The sequence below is a fragment of the Corvus moneduloides genome, chromosome 21, assembly GCF_009650955.1.
Source record: "Corvus moneduloides isolate bCorMon1 chromosome 21, bCorMon1.pri, whole genome shotgun sequence".
Classification (NCBI taxonomy): domain Eukaryota; kingdom Metazoa; phylum Chordata; class Aves; order Passeriformes; family Corvidae; genus Corvus; species Corvus moneduloides.
This window is the reverse complement of record NC_045496.1, coordinates 8549729-8570446: the sequence shown is the minus strand read 5'-3', so window position 1 is coordinate 8570446 and position 20718 is coordinate 8549729. Positions and strand designations below refer to the sequence as shown.

The following is a 20718-nucleotide window of genomic DNA, read 5'->3' as shown; positions in this document are numbered from 1 at the left end:
GCTGCCAAGGTAAATGACACCAGAGCCAGAGCCAGGCAGCTCTGGGATGTTGCTAGAAATGAGGAAATCATTCCATAAATGTCACTTCTTCCCCTGAATGTCTGCAAACAGACTGCAAGAGCTTTCCAGCGCCCAGAAACACAGAGCCAGTGCCATTTCCTAATAGCTTGGAAAGCATCTGGAGAGCAGAGCGTGTTCCTGCATTACTGGGTTTGTCCTCTTTTACACTGCCTATCATTTACTGTGATAAACACCAAGGAAGGGCAATTAATTACAGAGAATTAATTTAATATAGTGCTGCCAGTGCTCTGGAGGGTCAGAGGAGATTCGTGTTCCCCGTGCAACACAAACGATGTTCAGGAGTGTAACTTCAGCCGGGAGGGAGGTGAGAAACATTAGCAAAACGTTTGCAAAATGTTTGCAAAATGCAACCTTGAAGCAGGGCAGAGAGACGGGATTAAAACGAGATCTTTTATTGTCTTGAACTGCAGAGTGTGATACAGAGGAACTACACGGATTTTCATTCATATAAAAAAAAAAAAGAGAGAGCCCTTTATTTACACAAGTGTTCAAAGCTGCCCACGGTACCTAGCAACAACTCTGGGTCCTCTTTGTTTTGCTTTGTTAGTTATTCCCACCTAGATGGAGCAAGCATTGAGTCAGTAACACCTAGAAAAACATGGGAGAAGCTTTTGGGCAGGAAAAAAAAAATAAAGAGAATTATGTTCTAAAAGAATCCAAATCTTCACGGGCATTTCACTGTAACAAACCCACCAGAATAATTACAAGCAGTCACTGACAAAAGGAACAGTTTTCAGTAGGGGCTCAACAGCCTAATTATTCTCAGCCTGTCTTTATTTCCCCACCTAAGTAAATATATCCTGGACATGCACGAACTCCACATGGATAAAAAAAAAAAAGGTAGAAATTTATTTAAAAGTAATTGTGCTTTTATTTATATTAAAAAAAAAAAATTTACAATCAGACACTGTCCTGCTGTGTTTCCAAAAGCATGGTTCTCTTAAAAATGACAAAATGTAGCTTATTATTATCATCATCATTATTATTATTATTACTTTGTCTTTATATTAATAATATTAATCTTATGGTTAAGTTTTAAAACATACTGCTTTCCCTTCCCATTCCCTCCTTCTCTGTGGTACTTGATATATATATAAAAAAAAGGCATTCAAACCACCAATTATTTCCACTTATAACTAATAATAATAATAATGATAATTCATCTTACACCATTTCTGTGTGTATGGCTGGTTCTAAAACAAACTACCAATGTACAAAGCTGTTCTCCCTCCCCTCCCCTGGGCCACCCAAGAGATCGTCAGACGTCGGAAGAACTTTATCTCAGACGCTTTCTGGCAAAAACAATAAAAAAAAAAAAAATTGATAAAACAACACAGAACCCTTGAGATCGTTGTCTTTGGTGTGGAGGAGGACGTTCCTGGTGGGCAGCTGGAGCTGCTCTGCTGGAAACTCTGGGATGCTTTAAGGCTTTTTGTTGTTTGGAATGCTGCAAAGCCTCTGTCGGGCCACGGGTCACCGATGCTTTGGTCCCAGTCACAGCTCCTCACACCCCCAGGCCAGCGATGCCAGAGGGTCTCCCCACACCCCGCTCTCCATCCCCCCAATCCCCTGCCCGCAGCCCCCCCGGGGCTCTACGCTCGCTTCCGGCGCCCTTCCAGGTTCCGGAAGCTGGAGGGTCTCAGCTTCATCTCTGCAAACTGGATGGAATACTCGTGGCCCTTCCAGTGGAACCAGTTGACGCCCTGTGAAGGCAAAGGCGAGGGGTGGGAGGTCACACTTGCATTTGCTGCCCCTGGTTCAGACCAGGGATGTTTCTGATTTGGGCACAGAGGCACTGCAAAGGGGAGGGGCTTTGGGAAGCACAGGGGGTGTGGAATGTCCAACCTGTACAAACCCACCCACGTGAGGTCACAGAATCATGGAATCACACAATGGATGGGGTTGGAAGGGACTTTAAAGATTGTCTAGTTTCCCCCCTGCCATAGGCAGGGACACTTTCCACTAGCCCAGGTGGCTCCAAGCCCCGTCCAGCCTGGCCTTGGGGATCCAGGGGCAGCCACAGCTGCTCTGGGCACCCTGTGCCAGGGCTTCACCAGTCTCACAGCCAAGAATTCCTTCCCAATATCCCATCTAAACCTATTCTCTGTCAGTAGAAAGCCATTCCCCCTTGTCCTGTCACTCCAAACCCTTGGACAGAGTCTCTCTCCATCTTTCCTGTCAGCTCCCTTCAGGCCCTGCAAGGGCACAGTGAGGTCACCCCAAAGCTTCTCCTCTCCAGGCTGAACAATCCCAGCTCTCCCAGCCTTTCCTCCCAGCAGAGCTGCTCCATCCCTCTGATCCCCCTGGAGCCTCCTCTGGCCTCTCTCCAGCAGCTCCAGGTCCTTCCTGTGCTGGGCCCCGGGGCTGGGGCAGCTCTGCAGGTGGGGTCTCACCTGATGGAGCACAGGGGCACAGGGGCACAATCCCCCTCCCCTGCTGCCCACACTGGGGCTCAGCCCAGGGCAGGGGGTTCTGGGCCGGGGCAGGTCCAGCTCTCCCCCACAGCACCCCCAGGTCCTTCTCCCAGGGTTGCTCCAGCTGCTCATCCCAGCCTGGATTGATCCCAGGGGTTGCCCCGACCCAGGAGCAGCACCTTGAGCTTGGCCTTGTTAAACCTCTTTCCCCCAGAGCTGTCTGTCCCTCCTTGCCTGGCTTTCATGGCAGGAAGAACATTTTTATTTCACATGTTGAAAACTACAATTATTCCCTGCACACTTGGGATATTCCTTTGGAAAATCAGACAAAGCCAACAAGATTTCACCAGCTGCTGTTAAATTCTTGTTTTGTGAGCAGCTGCTTATGATCCTGGAGAGTGGGAGGAGTGGGTGCTGTGATTTTTGGCTGGCTGAACCATCAGACAGATCCATAATTGCAATGCCCCTTCCTCTCATGCATTACAGAAGCCTTCAGACCCCAAACTCACCTGACTGTGGCTGTTGTCACCATATCTGCCCATGAGGTTGACTCGGTGACAGTTCTTGTACCAGAAAGCTCCTTTGTACGACAGAGCACAGTTGGTGATGGCAGAGTCATGGTCCTTGTCGAAGGTGGAGAAGGACCTTCCATTGTGGTAGGTCATGGAGTCACCTGGAATGGAGGGACAAAACAAAGAGCAAGCTCAGTGTTTGCCTGGTTTAGATTTCATGGCAGTGCCCATTCTGTAGAAAATATTGGGACTGTGCCATGCCCTGTCTGCATCTAAATTTTTAAAAACTGACTTGCTTTAATACAGCAAATACACAACTTTTTTGTTGCTGCAGGCAGGTCAAAATATTTTTCCAGGTGATCTCTAATCCCCAATGAATATGAAGTGGTTTTCTTTCATGCAGCTCAATTTCTGCACTTCTTGCTGAAAGCTGAATTTTACAGTGTGGACAAGCCAAGACCAAAGAGGAGTTCACAAAGAAGGAATCAAGACCAAAGGAGTCTCCACACTGATTGAATCCTACTCGTGGTAGCAGCTACAACTACTCTGCACCAGAATATTTCCCTTAATTCACAGAATCATGGAATGGTTGGGGCTGGAAGGGAACTTAAACCTCATCCCATTCCACCTCCTGCCATGGGCAAGGTAGCCCAGGTGGCTCCAAGCCCATCCAGCCTGGCCTTGGACACTGCCAGGGATCCAGGGGCAGCCACAGCTGCTCTGGGCACCCTGTGCCAGGGCCTGCCCACCCTCCCAGGGAACAATTTCTTCCCAATATCCCATCTAAATTAAATAGACATTAATTCTGCTGCTGCATTTCCTTTGTATCTCTGTAATCTGGGTAAAAGCTCTTGTGCTGGTCACAGGGCAGAGCCCACACCCACATCTCTGCTCTGGTTTATGCACCCAGCACTGTGAAATTATCTCCTTTTAAGACATGTTGTTAAACTGGATTTATCTCTTAATCCTTTGAAGCCCTGAAGAGGACTCAACAAGGGCTGCAGGGTTCACCCCACTATGATTACTAAAGGCAGATGATTTGTTCAGCAAAATTATAAATCACATTACAGCAGGGCTTTGCTGCAAATTCTCCTGACAAGAAAAGAGGCTGTGCCAGGCTATTATTGGCTGTATAAATGACAGCCAAGATTGGCCAAATGGGATATACTGTGGTTTAATATGCTTGTTTCAATCCTGCCATAAGCAGGCCATAAAATACAGCACCAAAGTGCCTGGAGGATTTAAAACGGACTCATAAAATATATCGATACCTTTGATTTTCCAGCACCTCACACAGGAGAGGCACCTGCTGCTCTGCAACATTCACATGGTTACCTTGAGTCAGCGGGGAGGAAACTGGTCATGAGCAGGAGAAGAAGTCAAGTTTTGCTCTCACCTGCTGTGCCGCTGTAGCCATCCACCCGCAGCCGGTACCGGCTCTTGGCGTCTCCGACGCTGAAGCGGTCGTACACGGCGTAGGCCGCGTCCCCCTTGTCCCTCAGATCCACCCGCAGCTCGTACTGGCCCTGAGAAGTGATTTTGTGCAGGTTCTCCAGACCTGTGGGCAGGAAGGAATGTTTGTCTTGATGCCGGATGATTTTATTGCCTTTTTTCTTTTATATATCCTCTGTATTCTTCACACATACATTTGGAGCTCTGTAGCCTGGTGTATCCATGGCTAGTTCTCCCGGTGCTTTTCCCTACTTTTTCCCTAAGCAGAAAGACAAAACACCTTCCAAAGCCCCTATCCCATCTCGGCTCTCCTCGGGAACCAAGGCCAAAACCAGCTCTTCCAGACACATTTTCATCAACAAAGTTCAGTCCCATCTGAGGGGGGAGGATTTAGAAGGGGCTTTGAACTGGGGGGGAATTGCATCACCTCTTGTGCTACTAATTGGGTGTGGCATTTAAGTAAAACCTTATAAAATGAAGGCCTTGTTGCCTGTGTAAAATTATGGCTCAGGCCTGTTACTTCGGCTAGAGAAGGACTGTGAGAAAAGTCCATGAGAAGAAAAACAATTCGTTTTTATGCAGAGAATGTAGTATCAGCAGAAGCAAGAAAGTTAAACAGTTGAAGGAGAAAAACAGCAACATATTCGCACCTGTTATTTTTCTGAATGCTTGAACGCTTATGCCATAGGTAGCCAATGGCAGAATGCTGTAGTTAGCAATAGCTGTGGTGGCCTATTTACCCCCTGACCCTGTATGTTCCTCCTGTTCCCTCCCTGGCCTTGGCCGCTCCCTCGGTTTCTCCTCATTTGCTTCTCTACCCCAACCCTGCCCAGGGACCGCCCCTGGGCCCCTGACAAAACCAGCCCACACTCAGAGCACGCTGTCTCTCCACCTCTGAACATCGTGGGGACGAGGTGTGATTAAAGCCATCTCAAACCCTCGTGAGAGCCCCTTCTGTGCCTTCTTTACCACCACTGTGCTGTAACGCTGCTGTGTGCCGGAGCCAGACCGTGGGGCTGTCCGAAATGGGCTCTGGGATGTGATTAATGGCATGGCCCCAGGAAACCCTCGCTGAGCTTCCAGGGAGCTGCAGCCTGCTAGCCAGAGTCCAATGGTTACAACAAATAGCCAATGAGTCTACTGTAGTAGTTCAGCAGCCAGTGAATATGTAACACGAATGATAACATACAAAGAGTGTATAAAAGAAGCTGCTTTGTTTAATAAATGGCTTTTTGCCTGGAACTGGTGTGGGGTCTGTACGTGTCGTGTCCGTCTCAACAGCGACAATTGGGAATTTTTGTCAATTATGCTAATTTGCTAAACTTATAAACCTCTATTCACCCTGTGGGCATTTTGTGGGCATTTTCCATGTCTGTCCCTAGAGGCCTCCAATAAAGACCAACCTTTACATTACCTCCTACACTGATACTATCTCAAAAATGTGTAGTTTTATTTCCAGGTTCCTTAAGACATCAGTCTCTCCATGTCTTTTTCTCTACCATCCCATTATTCCATAAACAGGGCCATACTGAACTGTACAAATAGAGCAGGGCACTGAGCTACATCAGCTGTCAGCACAAAAGCAAGTAAATAATTCCACGCTGACTGGGAGAGCTCTTCCCTTCAAATCATAGGAACTGGTTGGGCAAAACAACCAAACTTGTGCTGTGTCATCATCATCATCTTTCATTTACAACCAGAAAAACACAGCACAACCTTTGAAAATGTGGAGGTTTTACTTCTATTTTACCAAAATGTGGGTTTATTGTCCTGTTTTTCCTCTCTGGATCATCAGCCTTTGCTGCTGGGGGTGTCCCAGGAGGACAGGAAGAACAACCTGCTCCCCAGGTTACCTCCCACTTCTCCCAGAGCCCCACTGAGCACGGGGTGGGTACAGCTGGTGACCCCAGCATGACATCCTTTGACTGCAGCTGGAGGGACTGGCTGGGCCTGGCCCTTTCAGTCTCCCTCCCAGAGGGTGTCCCTGGCTCCTTTTCTCCTGTTCCCCTTTACAAATTCTCCTGCCAGCTAAATGGAGGCCTCTAAGTGGCTCCTGGACTTTCAGGCTGTATTTCTGTTTTGTGATTTTTTTTTTTTTTCCAAAAAGACAAATTCTTTGCACTTACCTATCCAGAATTCATCCTTAGGATCTCCAAACCCTGCCACGTAAGTATTCCAGTTCTTGTAGAAATCTTGCTTTCCATTCTGACGCCTCAGGAACACCTAAAAGCAAGAAATGTCATGGACAGACTGCCCTGGCCAGAGGAAATGAGCTTTTACAAACACAGAACTCAGTGTTGCTCCTGCCCTGCCTTTAGCCCTCCCAGCAGAGTGTCACTGCAATGACTGAGTTGAACCCAGGCTGTTGGATGCTCCATGTATTTTTTAAGTCTCCAATTTCTCTTTTGGGTTCCCAGTCTCTTCTGCACGATGGGGCCTTTCAGTTCCTCCTCTCTCCCTTTTAAAACCCATCCTGCAGTTCTGGATTTCCCAGGATTTCCATCCCCTACTCTCCTAGCCAAGCATTCCTCCAGCTCCTTCTGCTTTTCTGTGCCCTGGGTCCCTCTGGCATGTTCAAATTTGGGGATGTCACTTTGGAGAGGTGGCATTTTATTGCCATTCCTTTGTTGCCTGGGTGGGATGTGGCCCTTGCACAGTGGCTTTGGAAGCTACTGCACCCCGTGGCTGCTGAACAAATGCTTCCCCTGGGCTGGGTTTTAATCTCTCTCACTCCCTCTCTCATTCAGAGTCAGTTCACCCTCCCCTTTCCTTGGTGATTATTTAGAAAATGTGTTATCTGAGATGGTCATTTCAGCATTTCACCAGTGGAGAGGGATCAGGGCTGAAACCACTGGTGTGCCCCATCCTTCAGAGACTCCTCTCTCTCCTCCAACTGCAGAAAGAGCTGCTCCCTCTTCTAGGCACTGGAGTGTCCTACCCAGGACAAAACTCCCTGCATTTGTAGACAAGACAGCCCTACTGTGATAACAACACCCTGAGGGGTGCCTGGGCTGAGCAGGGATGGGATGTGCTGCCCCTGTCCCCATACTCACGATCCATCCTCCCCCGTCCTCGCCCATGTCACAGAACACTTGCAGAGGCTGAGCCTTGTCCCCGTTCAGGTAAATTGTGTAGAGCCCAGAGGTGGCTTCTCCATTCAGGAGGGCCTGGGAGCAGTCCTTGGGGTAGGGATAGAGGAGCCCAGCTGCACACACAAGGAAGAGAAAGCATTCCTTAGGAAATCAGCAGTTACAAGGAATGTGTTCAATGCAGATGACTGAGGAAATGCCCTCGTGGGTCAGGTACAGATCCCAGAACAGGTCTGTACTTACACCCAGCACACAGAACATTCACAGCATACAGCTGATGAGGTGAATTCTTCTTTTCAATGCATTTTGTCACATCTGTCTACACTTCTGGAAGTGCTGGGAATTCCAGATAACCCTGCTAGGATGGGAGTGCATCCTCCAGCTAAAGACTGAAATTCGTGAGCTGTGTGACAGCAGCTTTTGGGGAAAACCAAATCTACCAATCTCTGATCATGTGGCAGAAAAAGGAGGGGGAATACAAAGACAGGACTTCAATCAAAAATAAATTAACTGGGAGTGTTTTGCTAGCAAGGAGAATATTAAATGTGTTATAAAGCTACACTTTAAAAAAACAAAGCAACAGCAGCAGCTGAAACTGCAGGAAAATATTGTTAATCTTTTCTTTCTGACGACAAGCCAATAAAATCATTGCAGTCAGAACAATTCCTAACCCCCCAAAAAAGATTTCCTTTTTTTCTTCTCATTCACTCAGGCCATTAACTTTTTCAGCCAATTAAGTGTGGTTGCAGGTGTGTCCATAGCAGAGTTTTCAACTGTGACTTCTCACAGGGTGGCTGCCGGTCCCTGCCAGTGTTACACACCCCTGCCTGTGCTTCAGCTCCAGAGAATTCCACAGAATCATGGGGTTGTTAAGGTTGGAGAAGAATTTTAAGATCATCAAGTCCAACCATTAACACAGTCCCACTGCCGTGCTCACCACTAAGCCAGGTCCCCAGGTGCCACCTCCACAGGTTTTTTTGAGTACTGCCAGGGATGGTGACTCCAACACTGCCTATTCCAATTCTTTACAACTCTTTCCATGAAGAGATTTTTCCTGGTATCTAATTTGAACCTCCTCTGGTGTAACTTAAGGCCATGCAAGTTTCCATCAGCTTTGGGATTTGGAAAAAAGTGATTCTCTGCAGGGAGTTCCTTCAGTGTTTCCCTGTCACTAAATAGACACAAATGTATTTTTAGAGTTAAGGCCAGGCTTAACCCTCTGCCTGAGTCTGACACTGTTCACATGGCTGAAGGCACCTGGTCTGTCCCTGCTCCTGGTCAATTTGCCAAAAATCACCTAAATAGACCCAGCTTTAATTCCTCTCCTATTTCTGGATGTGTTGGTGGAGTTCATCCTGCTCTACACAAGCAGTGACAGGGCAAACTCGGGGCTGGGTGACTTCTGGCAGTCCTTGGGCTGGAGTTGGTACCAGCAGCAGGAGGAGGAATGGGAATGACTGAAGATCCTGCTGGGCCTGAAAGGCTGGAAACTGGGACAAGTGAGACAAATGAAGGCAAAGTGTCACAGCTAATACTGAACAACTTCTTTTTTAATGTCAGCTGTGAAGTGACCGTCAGAAAAGCCAATTTATCCTTGCAGAGCTGTCCTGTTAGGGCTGGAGCTGATGTGCAGAGGGGCTTTGAGACAGCCCATCTCAGAGAGAGGAGAAAAACCCACCCAGAAATTCATGTCCTCAGCCCCCTGCACCGATCTCTGTGTGTGTACTTTGCTTCATTCCAGCTCCAAACTCTGATTTGTTTTCCCAGCTCGCTGGGATCGATACAGGGGGAAATCGAGGTGTCAGCCGAAATTGAAAGAATTCCTGCTGATATTTCACAGGGGAAAGGCAGGATGTTTCATCAGAGAAAGGACTGTGAGGGTGATGTGGATGGATACTGGAATTCCATCCTGCCAGGGGAGAACAGATGACAGCTCTGGGGGAATAGGGACTTCTCACCGGCACTACAAAAGGATTAAAATCTTGTGAGGGGTCTGTGTGTCCTCCTTGCAGAGCTCAGCTCTGTCCTGAGACCAGTGATTTAGATTATTTTAGCTGTGCTCTGATGTCCTTACTTGTGGTGAAAATGGTCTGGATGGTTTTGCTCCTCAGGGCTCCACTCAGGGCATGCAGTTTCACTGTGTACTGGGTGGAGGGGCTCAGCTCTGTCAGGCTGTAGGATGTTGTCTCGGGGTTTAGGATGAGTTCCTATGGGGAGAAGAAATAATACAGGGAAATCTCAGAGAAATAAATCATAATGGGTGCATATTTTAGTCTGTCACATTATTTTTTGTCATAATTATTGAAGGTATTTTTAGCCATCTAGATTAAGGAATATAAAGATATTCCTCTAAGACTTTTACCAAGCTAATCTTAAAAAGTTCAATAAAGCCTGCCTGGAAATGAGTGTTTACCATCATAATGTCCAAACTGGGGGTTTAAAAGCAAGGCAGCATAAATGTTTACATGCCCTGAATGTACAGATTGTGAAATTCATAAAAAACGGGGAAGACTCATCCTTTAGGACAAGGAAGTGTTGCACTCCAGGTTTCAAAAGGCTGTTTTGCTGTGACATTAAAACACTGATTTTCAGTGTGCTTGGGGAATTTGCCTTCCTGAAAATCAGAATCGTCTCCAATGTGCCAGGCTGGGCATCCAAAATTTTCTTTTTGCTGGGATTCACCTGATTCATATTTAAGCATTTAGTGGGATCTGATTATGTAGGAACAGAATAAAACTATAGGAAAATAAGAGGCACTTCCAGAAGCAGCTCCCTCTGCCTCAGACACCCCACTGCACAGGGATTCTCCTGAGTTCAGAGAAGGGAATCACATCCATTGGGGGGTGTGAGTTTAATCCATGGTACAGGTTTGGAATGAAGGAAAATGTTTGTGCTTTTTCCTGTGTTGTAGAGGGATGAAAGGCAAAATTCAGCCTGGAACAGAGCTTCTGTTTCAGGGTGTAATGTAGGTAAGGCCTTTTAAATGCATCTGTGTTCAGTCTAGCACTGAAAGAGGCAATTAGTATTTTAAAATAAAGTATTCAAATTAAGGAACATTAATTATGTTGCACTGCTGGACACTTCAGAGCATCTCCACTGCCCAGATTGGAGGCACAGCCCCTCTGGTTTATTTACCTTTACTCTGCCATCAATGGATTCATAGATCAGAAGATATCCAGTGACTGGAGCACGGGGAGGCCTCCAGCTTATCCCAGCTGCTTCTGACTGCACCTCAGTGGCACTCAAATCTCTTGGAGCATCCAGCCCTGCAGAAGAAACCAGAGCAATTACAATCACATCCATACAAAGTTAATTACACAGGTTATCTTGTGGGCCATACATCAAAAGAAGCCGGGAAAACAAACCTTTTCTACAGAGAAATTTGAAATGAAAAAACCACTTCAACCTATATTTTGTGGTTAAGGATTAATTTTCCCATTGGTAGTTTAAAATAAAGGTGTTAACTTTATCTAAGTTAAAATATTGGCTTGTTCCAGGCACTTTATTTTATGAGCAGTTCCACTGAAATGTTGAGACAAAATTGTGCATTTTATTATTTCTCACAAGGTGATTTGTATTTACATATTCCCAGGAAATAAAACTTTGGTTCCGATGATGTTTTTTTAGAATAGGAAAACTTTTCCTACTTGGTCTGGCTCCAAGCTCCAGCTGCCCTTGCCCTCTGTGATTATGGCACGGGATTGGTGTGGCTCAGCTCCTGGCTCCCTAATTAACACCCTGGGACAAGCCAAGCCAGGAAAATGAGAAACAGCCGTGATTTCATTGATTCTCATGGAAAACCATGAGCGTGAAACCAGCTGGGCACCTTCAGCAGCCAACACCAGCTCTCGGAGAAGAGCTCCTGCTCCAGCTCTGTGTGAGAATCTGCAGAGCTGGTGATGGAAAACCACCTCTGCTCAGCCACGCCGGGCTCCCAGCGGAGAAAGGTTGATGCAAACACTAACAAACTTCAGGTTTCCAGGAAAAAAAGCATCAGAGGAACACAGAGCAGGTGGGACTAGAAGGGATGGCAGCTCTGGGGAGGTGGGGAGTGGCACCTGTGGTGAAGTGGGTGGAGAGGGTCTCGCTCCTCTGCGTGTCCTTCAGCGCGTGGACGCTCAGCGTGTACTCGGTGGCAGGCTGGAGCCCCTTCAGGTCATACTCCACGGTGTTCCCTGAGACCATCTGAGTCACCTCTGGCTCTGAGAGGAAAACACAGAAGAAAGGACGTGTCGGCATCATGATGTGCTCAACTCCATGCTCCACTCACTGATTCGTTTTATTCCTGGTTGGTGCAAGTGCAGAATAATAAAAGCCCGGAGCCCGTGCCCGTGCTGACACCTCTGCTGGCTCGGAGTCACACCAGAGCCTTTTATCTAAAAGTGTGAGCTCTCTCTAGTGTTCACGGGAATTACAGCACCGCCTCTGCTTCCCGGGAATCTCCCTTCTCTCTCTTCATGGCCAAACTGAGAGTGCTGAATAAAAAAGGATCATTTTTTAAATGCTTCCAGCAATGCTCCTCCTCCAAATAACAGCCCCGAGGCTGCCAGAGCTCCAGGAGCGTTTGGACAACGCTCTCAGGGATGGGATTGTTGGGGTGTCTGGGACAGGAGCTGGACTTGATGGGTCCAGTTGGGTCCCTCCAACTTGGGATCTTCTGTGATTTTCCTGGAGTTACAATGAGCACCTCTTGAGAGCTTTAACCCTTCAGCTCCCTGACCCATCCCTCACTGCTCTCACCTTCCTCAGAAGAGTAGGACACCACATAGTTATCCACAGCTGCAATTGCTGGCTGCCAGGTTGCCAGAGCCTCTGAGTCTGTGATGTTCACCACTACCAGGCCTGACGGGCTGTCCAAAGCTGGAAGAAAAACAGGTTGAAGGAATTTGACAAACACTCTCAGCTCTGTGCAGTGCTCTGCTGTAAATACAGAAAATGCCCAAAGCTCAGTGCAGCTTTTATGAGTCCCTTTGGAATAGTGGAGTTTATCAGGAAAGACGTCAGTGCCTATGAAGAGACACCAAAAGCCTCCACTGGAAAGGGAGGTCAGTGCTGGAAGAGATGAAAGTCTGGGAGCAAACAGAACTAGCCACGTTCTCAGATCACTCTTGATACATCAATCTCAACAGCTCTGTCAGAGCTGACGTATTTCTCTCCACACCCTCAAATCTGGGTTGTTTTTTAGAGCAAACTCAGGAGACAGAGCTGGGAAAAATAACCAAAGTGACAGCAGCTGATGGCCACTGTGACCTTCCAGCAGCTTGTTTGGAACAAACCAATCCCACAGCCAGCCAGGCATCCAAAATCCCCACACGTCCTGCATTGCCTCCTCAAAGGATTCTACTTTTCACAGGGGTTTATGCTCTCCCTGAATTGATGGATATCTGCCTCCAGAACAGCTGGAATGGGCTATAAATCCCCTGTCATCCAATACTCATCATCTTGTTCCTTGTCTCAGCTCTCTGGATGCTTGTTAGCCCCCAAAAAGAATGAATGGAGGATGCAGCGAGGGGTCAGCAGGAGCAAAGTGGACCCTCATTTCCTGCAGGGATATTTAAAGAAAAAATCAGGAGACAGAATATTGAAAAAAATATTGAGAGAATATTGAAGAAAAAATCAGGAGAATGTTTTTGTGCTTAGAAAAGCTTCCCAGTCTGGAACATGGGAGATGTGGAGTTCACAGCAGAAACTGGTCTGAAGTGCTCAGCTGAGCTGGCCATTTGCTCCCTCAACTCAAAAATGGAATTAATTAAAAAACCAACCAAATAAACTTCTGGGTTTTTTTCTCTGATGAATTAGAACTGTAAATAAACGAATTGTCTGTGTCTCATAAGTTTGTTTAGCATTTAGCAAATGGGAGCCTGACCAAACTCAAAAGTTCTATCCTCATCCAAAATACAAACATATAAAGGAGTGGGAAAAAGAGTTTCCTACAGTTTGTGTGGACAGCAAAAATGGGATCTTGGCAGCTCCAGTCCCTGAGTCTCTCCTGTGGCCCAGATGATCCATTTGGAAAGCTGCTGTTTCCTGGTTTTATATTATTACCTGTTTTCAGGGTGCCAGAGACGGGCTCACTTTCCTCAAAGCCTTTCACAGAGATGATGCTGACATTGTAGTCCACACCTGGGACCAGCTTCACCAGCTTGGTCCTTGTCTTGCTCCCGTCGACTGTGACAACATTTGGAGTACCTAGGATGAGGCCAAATGCCACGGGATGAGTGACACAATACTCCAGGAAATGCTTGAAGGGTGTTTTTCAAGTTAAAGATGTGCTTCTACAGCAGGAGATGAATTTTCCTCAGTTAGTTACAGCCACTGGTGTTAAATATTGCCGCTGTGACACCTAAATCTGAATCACTGGTTTGTATTCATAAGAAAAGTTAACATTTTTAGTGGAAGGTGTCCCTGTGACACGGGGTTGGAATGAGAGCAGCTTTAAGGTCCCTTCCTACCCAAACTGTTCTGTGACTCTGTGATTTCTGTTCAGAAAAATATAATTTCATAAACAAGATGTAAGCAGAAACCACAGCAGTCTCTCCATGGGAGTTCAAACACCTTGAGGACAGGACTTGCAGTTCAGATCTGCCTTGTTTGTGGTGAGGGCTGGAAGATTCTCCTCCACCCACCTCATTTAGAATTAAGATACAGTAAATGCTATTTTAAAAGGTGCTCTGTGTGTGGCTGAGGACTTAGCACCCATATTCACTCTGAATCCTAGGTTTATTCCAGGAAAGCACTTAGACAAGTGCCTAACTTTATGACTAGATTCCTTTTCTTCTCTGGGACCGCTGTATATTTACAGCTGCACATGTTCTTCCAGGCTATGTTGTCTAAAAGCCTAAATCTTTCCTTGTCTCAGTCAACAGCAGGACTTTTTTTCATGCTGAGGTCTTTAGTATTTTTTCTTTAGCTGTTTCCCTTCAGAGAGGTCCCTAAATTAGGTTAAAAATCTGTTGAAGTAGAGGAAGTTTTTGAAGATGAACGCTAAACCAGAATGAGACAACATTGGGGAGCACTGAGTAAACCACTGCCTTCAAAAATTCTTATAACCATGGATAATGATTATTATTTCCAAGGGCTGTCTTTTCCTGTGTGCTCAGCTCATGAAATGTCTACAAAATAATGACAGTTTGGAAACTAATCCTTGATGAAAAGGCTCAGAGAGAGACTTAGGAATACAACCACTCGAGCCTCCACCTCTGAGCTCCCTTACAAGCCCTGCCCGTGGGATGTGGACACTGTGTCCAAAGGTTGGCTACACACCCTCATTCCTGAAGGAAAAAAGAGATGATCTGTGCAAGATCACCTGGGAGACGCACTGAAAGGAGGGATGGCAGCCCAGCAAACCCATCCTGCTCTCCCTGCCCGCCCCTGTCCCTCCTCACCTCCCGTGACAGGGACGTAGGAGATCCGGAAGTTTTCCACACGGGAGCGAGGGGGGGTCCAGCTGACTGTGGCGGCGTTTTCCGTGATGTCAGAGAAAGAAATTCCCTTGGGAGAGCCAACAACTGCCAGGGGAGAACAGAGGACACACCACACAGGAAGAAAAGGTAAATCATTTGTTTATCAGTCCTTAGCACTGGAAAACTGATTTGTTTTATCACCCTAAACCAAGAGCTGGTGCTGTCAATGTTCTGCTCTGAGCAACACTAATGCAGGGGGTACAAAAAACTGAAGGCTTTTATTACAGCAACAGCCTGGTTGGTCCAAATTTTCCTTTTTTCAGGAGCAGTCCAGTAGTGCAAAGGTTAAAAATACCCAACATGTATGTACACATAGAAATAACAGAGATTTCAGTGCTGTAGAACAGCAGGGAGGAGCATGGACAGAAATGACATTCTGCTACGCAAGAGATGCTGCATTTGGAATTTTTTTTCTACCCTCGTTTCACTTGGAGGATTTTTAGACTGAGTCCCACACGGCAATGACAGCCATGGACAGATCTCCCTTCCTGAGCATAAAGTTCCTAATGCAGGATGCTCCAAGGAGACCTGGACTCAGGTGTGGGAGTCCATCAAGCACTGACTCCTGGAACTTCTGTTGGTGTCAAACCAGAAGCAACAAGATTTTCCTGCTGGAATCTCTCTCTGAGCCCATGGTTTTTCTTTCAAGCACATCCATCCAGAGAATATCCAAGTACAACCACCATGAGGAAGGCACCCATGGCTCCACTGCAGCTCGTTGCCATAAAACTCAGCCTTTCCCTGTCCAGACCTGAGCACTGCATTTGCCCACATAAATTAAATGAGTCAGCTGGGCAAACAAAGCCCAGATTTTACCAAAATGACCCAAACTTAAACCCAACACATATCTGAAACATTCCACTTGGAGGCTTAATTAAGATCCTGCAAAACAGGCATGGAAAGGGCTTTGGAAGGACGTGGTAAAGAGAGCTTCCACTTCCAGGTTTACATTGAGCATCCCACTTCCAATCTTTCCAGCTTTTTTGGCTGTAACCAAAACAACCCTGAGGTATTAAAAAACAAACAGCACACACAGAGCAGGCCATTAGCACGAAGAGGAGAGATCCCAAACATCCACATGAAGAGGAGTGGAGACAGGCTGAGAGCAGGGGAAGGGGGGCAAGAGGAGGCAAAAAAAATAGGGACTGGGCTTGAAATAGCTTGGAAAGAACGTGCCTGCGGGAAAGGAGTCAGAGGCTGTTTGTTCCATGTGTCCCCAAAGCAGCAGGGCACTAAATCAACTGAAAGGCAAGGAAAGAAAAACAACCGAGCTCTCAAGAGAAATGTAAAATATATCTCGGAGCTCACTAGAAGTGTTGTGTTTGTGGGGTTTGCTCATGTGGAAAAGCCAAGGGAAGAAAAGAATTACAGATGACAAAGGAAGCAAGGTGGGGTTGGAAAAGCTACGTGGCACAAAAAGGTGCTGCTGACTTGGGTACAGGCTGAAGGAAACTGGAGAAAACAAAGAAAATCTGGGAAAGAGAGAAAAATGAAAATCACATTGGTTTTGCTTCACATTATAGGTGCCCTGAGTGGCTGAAGAACAGGGCCAGTGGTGATTTTGGAGACCAAACAGATGGCCCAGCACTTGGTTTTCATACACATGGAGAATTTCAGCCTTTTCCAGAAAATAAAATACCCAATCCATCCCCCTTGGACTCTGCTGTGCAACCACTTCCATGGGCCCCAGGTGTGTTTTCTGCACCAGGTGAGCTGCGTGACAAGGAGCAGTAAGGAGAGCTTTGATGTGAGTTTTCCGCATCCCCAAGTCCCCCAACTGCAGCTTTCCTGGGAGAGAACCTGGCAAGAAATATAATGGACCATCAGAGAATCTGTCCTGGAATGAATCCCAGAGATGGGAAAGATTTGCACCTTTGAGCACAGGGAAATGAAAAAGAAGCGAATGAAATAATCTTCTTGGGCTACCTGAAAGCCAGAATTGAGCAGGCAGGGAAAGCAGCCGGGGTGCTCCTGACCTGGCACTCAGAGAGAATCTCAGGTCATCTCTTGGGCAGGCACAGGTAAATTGTCTTTACCCTCCAGCATCATCCCCAGAGCTGTATGAGAGACAAGGAACTCTCCTGAGAGGCTGCTAAAGCACCCTTGGTACCTTAGAGCTGCTGGTTTTTTAGCGATGTTTTCTTCCTAATTGTTCTCTCATTCCTAACAGACTAGAGGAGGATGTTCCCTGGTTCCCTGGCTTTCTTCTCCTAATCTGCAGGAAGCAGCAGGTTGCATTTATCACATATCAAGAGCATGTGAAGTGTTTTGTGATCCTCTCAGGAAAAAACCACGCTGTCACAGTGTGGCAAAACAGCACTGGAAGAAAAGGAAAGGAGCAGCATGAGCCCCACACTTCCCACAAGGATATTAATTGGCCCATAGATGTGTCGTGGTCTCCCAGTGGGGGTTAAATTGCACCTTAACTGAGATTTTACAGATAAATTTCTAGAAGACACCAACTCTGAGAGCAGCAGTGGATAAATTCCCTCTTTGGGGATAGAAATATTTCCTTGCAACCACACTGGAAATGCTATAAATATCCATATGTTTGTGCAATAATCCACTCCTAAAAAAGAAATTAGCTGGATGCCTTGGCAGCCACCCACCCAGCGTGGTGTAACCTGCCCCCCAAATTATTTAGCTGGACTCTTGTGGCTCTATTGTCCATTATTCATGGGATATTTACAGCTGACAAACATCTCTTGGGCTACTGGCTCCGGGAGGTGACATGTGCTAAATCTCCGTGCGAGGGCTGCACAGGGACGTAGTCATGAGGAAAATGACAACTCTCAGTGGCTTCCCACAAATATCCTGGGAGTCAGTGAGAGTGGGGACATGCTGCTAACAAGTGCAGTGGACTTTAAACATCCCTCTCCATTAGAAGCCAACGTGCAGGAGCCTGGGCAAGAGGGGCTGCTGGTGGATGCAGTTCTGCTTCATGGAAGTGTCTGGGGCAGTGTGAAGGTGGCCTGGCTGGTTATTCCAGGGATGTGATGGCAGGAGTGGAGCTGGGGCCTTTCTGTGCTTGCAGCTGACCCCACAGACAGCAGGGTGGAGGGTGAGGGCTGGGAGGCTCTTCCAAGAGAAGCTGTTCAATGCTGAGTTATTGCTGCCCTGTTCCTGGGTGCTGCCTGGAGTACAGCCAGGGAAATGCCTCCTTTAGGAATTTCTGCTGGTTTGCTCACTCCTGGGACTTAGAATCATATCCTGAGCTGGAAGGGACCCACCAGGATCATCAATCTGGCCCTGCACAGACCCCCCAACAGCCCCACCCTGGGCATCCCTGGCAGCGCTGTCCAAACGCTCCTGGAGCTCTGGCAGCCTCGGGGCCGTGCCCATTCCCTGGGGAGCCTGGGCAGTGCCCAGCACCCTCTGGGGGAAGAGCCTTTCCCTGCTCTCAGCCTGAGCCTGCCCTGGCCCAGCTCCAGCCGCTCCCTGGGTGCTGTCCCTGGCCCAGGAGCAGAGATCGGAGCTGCCCCTCGGGAGGAGCTGCAGCCCCCGCTGAGATCTCCCCTCACTTTCCTGTCCCCTTCCTTTTCCTTTCCTCCCATAATTAATTTGACTTCAAATTACCACGTTTTTACATCAGCAAGCTCAGCATTTTTTAAAGGCCAAATTTGGCTCACAGGACGTTGCATCATCATATGCTTCAGGTTTAAATTTGTTTCCGAAAGAAACCACTATTTTAGTGTGGAAAAAAAGATTGAAACACTTCATTCAAAAGTGCTGAAATGAAACTCTTCCATTATGAACTTCAGTCAAAGCTTTGGTTTTGCAAAGAAACTCAAGTCAGTTTGAATTACTGAGCACATGTTGCTCCTGGTAAGATCAGCCCAAGCTAATGGTGCTCAGGCCTTTGCTGGTCAAGCCATAAATAAACTTCTCAATGGCTCTGGTAAATTCGTTTTGTCATAACTCTTTCCCAGGGAGGTAAATTGTTGTGCAGAGCTGAGATGTAATTAGTCACAGAAAATCACTGAAAAAGGCTGGTGCACAGACAATATTTCTTGGCCCTCAAAAACAGAGCTTTAATTGCCACACTCCGCTGCCTAATTCCTGATCATACAAGTAATTCAATTAAACCATATTAAACAGACAGTGACGAAACTTGGGAAGCTGAGACTGATTACAAAGAACCACACCACGCTGAACCAGTGACTTGGACAAGGGACATGCAGGAGACAGTCCAGGACACCTCAGGGACAGCACGAGCTGGCTGTGAAAAGGAGATGCTGAAAGGAACAGGGAATGCCACACTTTTGCCACTGCAAAGACAATACCTGTGGATGCTACTGCATTTACGGGCTGGGAACGTTGTCCACTGCTAATTCCATAGAGCTCAATCTCATATTCAGTGCCCTCTTTCAGCCCTGTTATGTCCTGGGTGCGCTCATGGCCTGGCACTATCAGCTCCAGTGGGTCAGATTTCCTTTTGGTGTCCCTGATTTTTAGAACAAAGCTGTTGAAAACCCCGTCATCTGCAGTCCAGGAGAGACGGAATCCGTCTGGAGTGGCGTCTGAAACCAGAAGGTTGTCGACCTCGGGTTCTGCTTCTAAAAAAGGAGAAGATAGCAGTGGGGAAAAGAAATGATTTTTTAATCAGTTGATCAGAGACCTGCCCGAGGTCTGGCTACAGCACACTGCAAGAATCCGACCACAGTTCAAAGCAAGGGAGCAATCTGCCAGCTATTAAAAAAAAATAATAAATATTAGTGTTACACAGAACAGGGTAAATGTGAGTGTGTGCAGGCCCATTCCAGCTTTCACTCTGAAACAGCAAATCCACTGCATGGACACACAGGTTTGTCTCCCACATGCAGAGTTACACATGCTAAAGGTGAGTTTCCTGGGCATTTCTCCTTCCCTACTTGTGTGACACCTTTATGGCCAATAAAAACAAGCTCTGGTTACAGAACTGCATGCCTGGAACACTGTCAGGCCTCCCTCTGTTCTTTTTCTCCATGCAAACCCCTTCTTTCATGCACTTCTGGCATCTGTGATGCTTCTGATCAGATGAATCCTTTACTGTGCTCTTAAACAGCAAAAGGGAATCATGAAAATTCCTCTCTTCAACAGCACCCTTCAGTCTAAATGCAAGACCTGCTGCCTTCGGTTAATGAACCCATTCCAAAGGATCCCAAGAGCTGTAAGTTATTAATTACCTGCAAAACACCTCTAACTCAGTATGGCCAGGCACCTTTACCTAGAGAAATGCTGCTGGAGTGGTTGTGTCCTGCAGCACTTCCAATGCAATCCTTCCTTCCACACACACACATTCCTATTTATTTCCTCTCAAACCTCCCACCAGTTCCCCCCAGCTTCACTGCTGCCCAGACAGGATGAGAACTGATGGTTTTGGGGCTGGAGAATCAGCCTGCAATGATTTCCCAAGAAAGTTCAAGTGCTGCTGAAACAGCAGCTCTGATGTGGTTGGAAACATGAGCTGGCTTGAGGAGAGAGGTGCCAACTTTAGGGGTGGCAATGGTCCCACTGTGGGTGGAACCCACAAGGAGAGGGAAAGAAAGGAGGCCATGGGAAGAAGCCCATGGCTCTTCCTGAAGATCCTGATGGCCGGAAAGTTGGAGAATGATGCTGTTGGAGAATGCTGATGTGCCCAGCTGTTAACAGGACGAGCTCTGCATGCAGCCATTCTTCTTTAAAGACTTTGTTAGAGGTACCTGCAAGACCATAAGGAACTTTCACC

At 47.1% G+C, this 20718-nt stretch overlaps 1 protein-coding gene across 4 annotated transcripts in view; it reads right to left on the bottom strand.

The window, feature by feature from the left end:
- Positions 1-457: 457 nt before the first annotated feature.
- TNC (tenascin C) overlaps positions 458-20718 on the bottom strand; it is a 72095-nt gene continuing 51834 nt past the window's right edge. For 3 of the 4 annotated variants that reach the window (XM_032130602.1, XM_032130604.1, XM_032130605.1), the window contains 12 exons: positions 19295-19567; positions 14934-15056; positions 13594-13737; positions 12289-12408; positions 11607-11750; positions 10684-10814; positions 9623-9755; positions 7513-7664; positions 6586-6682; positions 4404-4565; positions 3005-3168; positions 458-1784 (listed from right to left, as the gene is read on the bottom strand). In XM_032130602.1, the coding sequence (XP_031986493.1) occupies positions 1674-1784; positions 3005-3168; positions 4404-4565; positions 6586-6682; positions 7513-7664; positions 9623-9755; positions 10684-10814; positions 11607-11750; positions 12289-12408; positions 13594-13737; positions 14934-15056; positions 19295-19567 (1754 nt within the window). In that variant the 3' untranslated portion in view covers positions 458-1673. The remainder of the gene's footprint in view (positions 1785-3004; positions 3169-4403; positions 4566-6585; positions 6683-7512; positions 7665-9622; positions 9756-10683; positions 10815-11606; positions 11751-12288; positions 12409-13593; positions 13738-14933; positions 15057-19294; positions 19568-20718) is intronic. The other variant, XM_032130606.1, reaches the window with a different exon arrangement.